The sequence below is a fragment of the Mirounga angustirostris genome, unplaced genomic scaffold, assembly GCF_029215605.1.
Source record: "Mirounga angustirostris isolate CCGP_5_RB_7025 unplaced genomic scaffold, mMirAng1.0.hap1 SCAF_9, whole genome shotgun sequence".
In the NCBI taxonomy this organism is placed as follows: domain Eukaryota; kingdom Metazoa; phylum Chordata; class Mammalia; order Carnivora; family Phocidae; genus Mirounga; species Mirounga angustirostris.
In genome coordinates this window covers 129770082-129779754 of record NW_026991717.1, presented here as the reverse complement: position 1 = coordinate 129779754, position 9673 = coordinate 129770082, and the positions used below count along the sequence as shown (strand labels likewise).

Genomic DNA, 9673 nt, shown 5'->3' with positions numbered 1-9673 from the left:
ATACAGTATTAGGACATTGGATCCCGCTTGAGGAAATTCTCATGAGCTCAAAAGCTAGCACTCGCATATGCTGTAGAAGCCGAAAAAGGTAAAGCACAAGAACAAGGTCTTGGGTTCTAGTTGTCACTGTACCACCACCCAGCAGTGGGACCCCAGGCCTTGCTTTGGTCATCTGTGCCGCAAAGACCTTCGTCTACACATCCTCTGAAGTCCCTGCCAGCCTCTAATGTGCTCTAATTCCTCGAATTCCCATCTTTCTGTTGTCAGCCAAGTAGTACTACTTACACGAATCTGAACAGAAATAAGTATCTGTAAAATAGTTTTCACGACATTAAAAACTGGAAAAAATAACCTGGAGGGGTCCCAAAGTCCAAACTCCAATTTGGGGTGCCTTTGTCCCTTGGACACATTTCCTTGTGTGAACACATTGATGCGAATTCCACTAAATATGGGAGAGACGAGTTCAAGAGCCTTTCCAGGATTTTGCAATGCACAGTCCTGGGATCTGGCCTAACCTCAGGGCTGACCGCCGGTGAGTCTCTGGGCCTGTGACTCCATTTCTAATCCTGATACTCTTACATTGACAATGTGATATTCCATAAATAGCTTCTCGGGAAAATACAAAATTGGTGCTACATCAAGTAAAATTATGATTAGATTTCTAAGGTCATGGGACTTCTGAAAAACTTGCTTTATCTGAGATGCCTAAAATTAAAACTCATGAAAAATGACAGAATGATGGTGTATTATACACTGATTTATTTTAAAGCATAATATATAAGAAAAGGTACAGTGTCTTAAAAAGCATTTGATAAATAGTTTTAAGTACAATTTTTAAGCTCTAATTGGGATGAATACACACCCTTCTAGCCATAAAAGTGCAATTTTAATGGCAGATTTCAGACCTCTGAAGCTACATGTTAGCTAATGGGCAAATTAACGACATTAAAAATATGCATTTATAAAAATTTGAGGAAATTCATGAACATGTTTTGTAAACATTTATAAACATCTATCATAAAATATCGGAGTTTTCACGATCTACTTACAAATATTAAATCCTATCTTTTATAATATTATACAAGTTATTATAATGTTTGCATTATAAATTCTTATGTAAACTCCCTTACGTCCTCTTCACTAATATCAAGCACAGGTTTGTATATCATATATATATATATATATAAACACACTACTTTTTCCCTTGTGTAATGCCCCCTCATAAGGATATACTTGGTCTGTGGGGCAATCAGAGCATAGCAAAATGCTGCTTTAGCTGCTTAATTAAATGTTGAGTATCCACATGATCTGGAAATGCTGCTTCCGACTTCTGAGCAGCAACATAGCTTCTCTGTAGATCTCCAATCTGTAAGAAATACCAGAATAAGACCACAGAGTGAGATCAGGAAAAAAGAGTAAGAAAGTAAAAAGAAAAAAAAGGATATAATATCTGTACTGTAGAAAATCAAAGGTTTTTAAGGGTAAAGCGTTTGATTATGCCACTTTGATTTTAGAATTCTTTCACTTAGGTTACAATTCAATCTTGAAAAATATGAGAAAAATAAAATAACCAATTATACAAATAATTTCTGCTCCATTACGGCTGTCTAGTTATGAATTCATAAACCTTGTTTTCTTTTCCTGTCACAGGTAGTATTATAAAAATAAAATAACATTGGCATACTACAACAGCCAGCTCTTTATAGTTTCCAAAAGCCTTAGGACAACTATTTGTAATGTACCATAAAGATTTTTTGGTTAGGGCATTATCTTTTAGACAGAAAATTCAAGCAAAAATGATTATATATAAGATACAATAACATGTGGGGCGCCTGGGTGGCTCAGTCAGTTAAGCGTCTGCTTTCAGCTCTGGTCATGATCCCAGGGTCCTGGGATCGAGTCCCGCATCGGGCTCCCTGCTCAGCAGGGGGTCTGCTTCTCCTTCTCCCTCTGCTGCTCTCCCCTCCCACTTGTGCTCTCTTGCTCTCTCTCTCTCTAATAAATAAAATCTTTAAAGAAAAAAAAGATACAATAACATGCTCAGGGAGGTTTTAAATGGAGCTAGCAGAGTAATTTGGGGGAAGATATCTGGCTTTAGAAGTTTATTAAGGGTATCTCTGATTTTCAATAAAGCTGGTATTAAAGTCCAGTCCCAAAGAAAAGCACACGGTATCTGGATCCATCTGAATAGATCTGGATTCGTGCATACATTTATAAAAACCAAGAGCTTTTTAGTGTGTGCATGGACACAAAAAACCTAGATAATTCAATTCTGGCAGGTTTTTGGGTTTTTTTGGAAACATGTAATACATATTAAAAACATTTCCTTTTTTAAAACCCATAGCATTTCCTTTTAAGATACCATTTTCTTTTATGGAAAATATAACCTTTGCTTAAAAAAAATCTCCTTTGAGTTAGGTATTATTAAAGTGTGATAAACTGAAAGTGGTTTAAGGAAATGGCAGCACAGAGCAGTGGAAAACACATGGGCATCGTTGGGTGCTGGGTATAAATTCCGACCCCGCCACGGCCATGTGACCCTAGGGGACTCTAGGGGGTTCTTTTAAGCTCGACCAGCCTTGGGTTCCAGTCGAATGTAAGCTGCATGAGGTAGAGGTTTTGTTTTAGTCACTGCTGACATCCTCTGTGCCAACAACAGTGCCAGGTACACAGCAGAGGCTCCATAAATGAAACATCAGTTGTATGAAGAGAGGAGTCAGGAAGGTGAGGGAAACCTACGCGACAGGTTGTTGGGAGAATCAGAGAGGGTGTGTAGAGCCCCAGGGACAGTGGCTGGCACCTGACAAGTCCTCAGAAATGACAGCGTAGGAATGACAGCTTAGTTCCAAAGCAGAAATGAAAGTGAGGATGGCTTCGTGTTTGTGCTTTGAAAAGTGACATTTTCATAATGTCTTCTGGTCTAGCAAGAGTCTTTACATCAGCAAACACTTTTAGCCATCTCCTTAGCCTTCAAACTCACTTTCCATGTTAAAGGAAGATTTCTCAGTAAAAGTTAGTTATTGGATACCTTTTATTTGTTGTTCTTATTGAAAATGGCATGATTCCTTTTAGCGCTTGGATATTAACTGACTCGTAACACAGTATTAACGGTTCTATTTTGCCCACATTGTTCACAGCTAAAATAGCTTCCTCTCATATCCCTAATTTTAGAGCAATTACGCCAGAACCTTGACAGCAGCATCAAGGTCTACAATAAAATACAAGACTTCTTGGCTCTAAAAGCCAATTACTAAATCCTTCCTCAACCAGGAATTACTTAATGAGTATTTTTTCTTTTTTTTTTTTTAAAGATTTTATTTATTTATTTATTCATGAGAGACAGAGAGGAGAGAGAGAGAGAGAGGCAGAGGGAGAAGCAGGCTCCTCGCTGAGCAGGGAGCCTGATGCGGGACTCGATCCCAGGACCCCGGGATCATGACCCGAGCCGAAGGCAGACGCTCAACCATCTGAGCCATTCAGGCGCCCGATGAGTATTTTTTTCATGACTAAATGTCCTATTTCAAAAATAAAATCATTCTGCAATTGATATTCTGCAATAATCTATAATGCAATCTGTAATATTTAGCCCATATTCAGTGATAAATTTCTTTAAGGTTTATTGAACTGTCCCCTGAAGTGAAGGACAGATGGATACAATATTTATAAAACCATTTCTTTCAAAACATTACTAGAATTTCCTTATGTATCTTTCCTTATTTAGCTGTACTTTTTTTAAAACCAGGAAAGAAAAAGAAACAGATCGGATGATGAACTGATAAAGAGAATACCTTATCAGAGACCGTTGCAAAATTAAAATGTGGCTCATACATATGGGGTGCTAAAGATGATGCAGTTTGTAGCAGTGCTCTTGCCTGTATTAAAAAAAAGGGGGGGAGAAAACCAAAGGTATATGAGCATCTATCAGCACGATATTTGTGACTTGTGTGTGTGTGTATGTGATTTGGTATTTTTTGTGGGGTTTTTTTTTTTTTTTTTTTGGTAAAAGAATCCTTTACCCAAGATACAGGACCTTAATAAACATGATCCTGTGATAGATACAGATGACATTCCTTGTGAAATATGACTTACTGAAATACAATTAATACTTACAGCTTCCCAAAATTAATGATAAAAACGCTTCAAAATATGAAGAAACTTAAGAGTAGATTTAAAGTCGAGAACCACGGATCTTGTAAAGTTTGTATTTCAATATGACAAATCAAAATATAATCCTTTCAATGCTAAAAAAAAAAAAAAGCCTTATTAACCTCATTTTTATTGCTATTGATTGGTTTCTTAGGCTTCTAATTACCTGTTCTCTAATGCTACGACAAAAACAATAAAAAAAAATAATAATAAATTTCCAAGCTCCAAGTTCTGTGCTAGAAGACTGTGATAAGCATTTATTACAATGCTGACCTCAAAATAACATGTGAATGCAACTGAAAAGGACAAGCCTTCTGTTCTCTCAAGTACTCAAAAAACAAAGTTGGCATCCCCTACAGGCTCAAAGGATCCTTAGGACCACAAACTCACCATTCCAAGCTGCTGACCACCCCTCCAATTTCTAACTAAATCCAAAACCTCCACCCATGACCTGTGGACAAATGTGTGTATTTTTTTTTTAATGGAAAATAACCAATGGGATGGTAGATACTGATTTTTGTTTTATGAATAGCTATTTTTCTTTTAATCGAGGTATAATTTTTAGTAATAAAATAGAGGTTAGTAGCATGAAAACTTTCACCAAAACCTTTCAAATCAGCTTAGTAGAGAAACTGTAACAAGTAGGAAACAAAAGTACCAACATGGGAACAGAGAAGATCGCAAAAGCACTTGTTTCATATGGACATAGGTAAAGTTCCATCACAGAACAAGTTCCCATTTTAGACTACAGTTACTCAACAACACGGGTTTGAATTGCATGGGTCCACTTAGGTGTGGATTTTTTCAATAAATACAGTACTATAAATGTATTTTCTCTTTCTTATGATTTTCTTAATCACATCTTATTTTCTCTAGCTTAATTTACTGTAGAATACAGTACATAGTACGTATGACACAAAATGTGTTAATTGTGTACGTTCTTGGTAAGGCTTCTAGTCAACAGTGGGTTCTTAGTAGTTAAGTTTGGGGGGTTCAAAAGTAATACTTGAATTTTCAACCACATGGGAGGTCAGCACCCCTAATCCTGTGTTGGTCAAGAGTCCTCTGTAGTTAGTTTTTGTTGACAAAATACAAACCCATCTTTTTTGGGGGGAATTTCTGAAATAAAGGCAACATCCAAGGATGTTTCTTTTCTTGTTGTGTTACAAGTTCATCACGGTGCTTAGGAGACCAGGCGGGAGGTTAACACTATATTTAGTGTTATATTTAACGCTATATATCCCTTAATATTTATCAGACCAACCTGATAAATATTAAGACCTATTTTTTAAATAAAGTTAGAAGGTAACTTCTGCAGGTAAAGTTACTTACCTTCCTTGAGTCCCTGTTTCTTCATCTTTAAAGTCTAGAATGTAGCACTTATCTATCCTTGATTGTCAGTAATATTGTAGGAGTATATTTAGCGTTTTAAACTTTTTAGTAACAGAATTTATTATTATAAATATATAATAATATAACTTATTAATAATAATATAATTTGTTAAGCATCTACCGTGTGCTCAGTCCTAGGCTACCATGTCCAGCGCTTTTCATGCATAATCTGCTTATCCTCACAGAACACTTTCAGGTCTTGCTGTTACCTCACTTTATATGCTGTCTGTTCACTTCACAAATACGGACCCACTACCCATCACATGCCAGGCACTGTTTTTGATGCTGAAAATACAGCAGTTGGAAGACAAAGAAGGTCCCTATTTTCACGTGGCTGCCATGCTCCATTCTACATATAAATATGAACATATCTGATAAAATAAGTATGGTGAAGAAAAAATATAGTCAGAGATGTGATAGTGCCTGAGGGCTCCTTTAGACAGATGTTTGAGATGACCTTTCTAAGGAGGTGGTGATTAAGCTAAGACCCGACTGACAAGAAGAAAAGTCACTGCGGGATCTGAAAGAAGAACATTCCAAAAGCTGTAAAGTAAGAACGGGCACAGCATATTTGCAGAGCAGGGAGGCAGCTGATGTGTCCGGAAGTCGGTGTGAAGGGAGAAGTGATGAAAGATGTGGTCTGAGGGGGAGCTAGAGGCCGGATTATGTGGGACCCTGTAGGCCAAGATTTGAATCCACATTTCATTCCAAATGAAAAGGAAAGACTTTGGAGGATGCCGAGCAAAGCAGTGATAAATCATTCTTGTTTTTTTAAAAAATCCCTTCCGCTGTTGAGAGGAGGACGTGTTACAGGGTACAATTACTTGCTGACCTAAGTGGAGACAAAAACCAGTGAGGAGACCGTTGTCGTAGAGTCCAGGCAAGAGAGGAGAGGGGTCTGGAGAAGGGTGGCAGAGGTGGGGTAAAGCGGCCAGGGCCTGCCGAATGCGATGGGGTGTGGGGTGGCCACACGAGGCAGCTGGGACAGAGAGGTTTCAAGTGGGGCTCCTAGGACTTTGGCTGGAGCACCCAGCTGGTGGATGGGGGACTGGGAACGGTGCAACAGCTCACTAAGGGAGGGAGGACCAGGGAGGTACAGATTTGTCCTGATAAAACCAAAGGGTAAGAGAAAACAGAAAGATTAAGTAACTTGTCCAATGTCACATCACTAATATGTGCCAGAACCGGGATTCAAATCTAGCCAGTCAGACTCTAGAGCTCATTTTTCAACTGCAGCATGTAAGGGGGGCCTGGGTGGCTCAGTGGGTTAAGCGACCGGCTCTTGATTTTGGCTCAGGTCCTGATCTCAGGGTCCTGGGATCAAGCCCAGGCTCTGTGCTCAGCAGGGAGTCTGCTTGGGATTCTCTCTCTCTCTCTCTCTCCCTCTGCCCCTCCCACTTGTGTTCTCTCTCTCTCAAAGAAATCTTTTAAAAATAAACTGCAGCATGTAAAGACAGCTACACCTGACAGCCCCTCTTTGAAGAAAGCAGATTGTCCACTGTGCCAAGTAGTTCACTGACCTGCTCGACGTGGCCCTTCCGCATCTCCAGCACGGCCAGGTTGTTGTAGGCCTCGGCGTGGTGGTTGTTGTTGACCAGAGTGAGCCTGAAGCACTGATGGGCCAAGTTCATATCCCCTATGCCCTTGAACAGAAAAGCATGTATTCGCACACACAGATCCATACACTTCCGCCCGCCATCTCCTCCCTTCTTTCCTCGAGTATGTCTTTTCTGCTACCAAGCAACAAGTACTGATCATAATCAAGTGTGAATTGTATATACAAGGAGTTAACCTGAGACAATACATTCTAGGGTGACTCTCAGAAATCGCTCAATCGCTACAGAAGACCATAACTAACCAAACCTGGATTTACGATACCCGAACATTCCTTCAAACTTGTGGCTACCTTTTCTATACCAGAAATTGCATGAGAGAAACAACCTACCACAGCTACGTGGCCCAGGTTGTACCAGACATCGGCTGCCTCTTCTTCATTTTCAGCCAGAGCAAGGGCACGTTCGAACGAGGTCAGAGTCATATCATACTGCTGGGCATAGAAGCAGCAGAGCCCCAGATTGTTAAAGAGCTGACAGTTGTAAACACCCATCTGCAGGAGTCGCCTTTTTGAAAAGGAGAACACATATTTTGGTGTCAGACCAACCTGATAAATATTAAGACCTATTTTTTTTATAAAGTTAGAAATGTTTTATAATTTTTAACATCCCCAAAGAATAGAAGGTATTACAGGAAATGGAAAAAAATGTCAAAGCAAACACAAAAGCATGTCTTTTTTAAGGGTACTGGTCATGGGTAATGTGTCCAGAGGCAAGGTCAGAATCAACTTGCGTAAGTTCTTTTCCCCAAAAAAATTCTGCTAGAGAAAATCAAGCTACAAAAGTGTCACATAAAGTAAAACCCACAACATTTTGCTTCATAAAGGTTTGGTGTCAAGCAGTAACCCCCCGAGACCTTCTAATCTAATTTGAGGGCTGTGTTTAGGATTTACCTTCAAGTTCTCAGCTAAATTAAATCTTGGTTTTGGTTATCTGTAGTATTTTGTGGTTTAGCTGTGTCTACTGACCTCCAGTGAGCTTCCACCAAGGAAGACAAGACCATCAGTGCGATCCCTACCTTATCCACTCAGCTCTCATGCTAGAGCTCAAAAAACCCATTTGTTTCTATGCATCATTAATCCCAAAGGACAAGACCATTCACATAAGCAAATGAAAATCCACTTCAGCAGCCCTGAGGAACCCATGACCCATTTTCAGGGTGGGAGAGCAGAGGCAACTGCCTGTGCCTAAAACAACACTCATTTTATCATATTTTATGCTGCCGACATATATTTGGAAAGAACTCTCATCAGCAGCCAGTTATCTCCTTGTATATTACCTAAGGGCAGAAGAGGAAATCAAAATTTAAAAATTAATCTCAGAAGCCATCTGTAAGATGAAATAAGAATGTGCTCAAAAGAGAACCAGAGACCAGAACTTATTTAGGCTTTGAAAACTTATTTGGACAAGAGTTGACAATACTTCACAGAACAGGGGAACCTGTTTCAGGTCCTCAACAGGGCTTGGAACCTGGGACCCACTGCTCTTTGCAAATCTCGTCACTGTTTCAGCTTCGGGGTCTTTATAGGCCATGTGGTGGTATTAAGGGAAGCAGTGATGGGGAGAAGTGTTTCCAGGAACTATTAAACAGTTATTCATTGACAAAAAAATGGCTAACTCATACAATGACGTGGCATTAAAAACGCAATTATCCAGGTATGTTTCTGCAAGATGCCAAATATCTGCACATTTTCAAATTCTTAGATGTCACTTGAATGCTCATAAAACCTCTGGGTGCTTGAATGGTTAGTCTCCTATAGACATGGCCTATATATTATGTGTCTACATTTTCACACCATCATTACTGATGCTGCACCAATATTTCACAGGAAAGTTCTATGCAGAGAGTGTAAAGCACACCTGTAAAACCGAAGAGCTATTTCTGGCTGATCAGAATAAAAGTGGTTGCTTCCAATGCACGCAATGGCTTCCACATGAGTATTGTCCTGTTTCAGAACTTCTCTGTAGTATTCCGCTGCTGATGAAATATTGTTCATTTCCTATTCTCCAATAAGACAGAAGAGCAGCACTTCAGTGCCAGGAAATTATTTTTCTTCTGGCTGATTTATGTTCATTCATTCAACAAATATTGAGAGCCTACCATGTGCCAGACTGTGTTCTAGGCCCTGAGGACACAATACGAACAAAAAGACAAAGCTGCTATCCTCAAGGAGGGTACAGCTGGTAAGGAAGACAAGCGAATGAACAAATAGGTAATATAATGTCAGGCAAATATAACATATGAAGAAAGGCAAGGAGAGGGGTGCCTGGGTGGCTCAGTCGGTTAAGCGTCTGCCTTCCACTCAGGTCATGATCCCAGAGTCCTGGGATCGAGCCCCCGCTGAGCTGGAAGCCTGCTTCTCCCTCTGCCCATCCCCCTGCTTGTTCTCGTGCATGCTCTCTCTCTCTCTCTCTCTGCCCCCCCCTCAAAAAAAATAAAATCTTAAAAAAAAGAGGGAGAGAGAGAGACCAGAGAGATGCTCTCTCTCTCTCTACCATATGAGGGTATAGATAGAAGGTGT

At 39.7% G+C, this 9673-nt stretch overlaps 1 protein-coding gene across 4 annotated transcripts in view; it reads right to left on the bottom strand.

The window, feature by feature from the left end:
• Nucleotides 1-742: 742 nt before the first annotated feature.
• TTC8 (tetratricopeptide repeat domain 8) overlaps nucleotides 743-9673 on the bottom strand; it is a 51987-nt gene continuing 43056 nt past the window's right edge. For 3 of the 4 annotated variants that reach the window (XM_045901384.2, XM_045901382.2, XM_045901383.2), the window contains 5 exons: nucleotides 9012-9151; nucleotides 7484-7658; nucleotides 7059-7181; nucleotides 3789-3872; nucleotides 743-1366 (listed from right to left, as the gene is read on the bottom strand). In XM_045901384.2, the coding sequence (XP_045757340.1) occupies nucleotides 1250-1366; nucleotides 3789-3872; nucleotides 7059-7181; nucleotides 7484-7658; nucleotides 9012-9151 (639 nt within the window). In that variant the 3' untranslated portion in view covers nucleotides 743-1249. The remainder of the gene's footprint in view (nucleotides 1367-3788; nucleotides 3873-7058; nucleotides 7182-7483; nucleotides 7659-9011; nucleotides 9152-9673) is intronic. The other variant, XM_064571462.1, reaches the window with a different exon arrangement.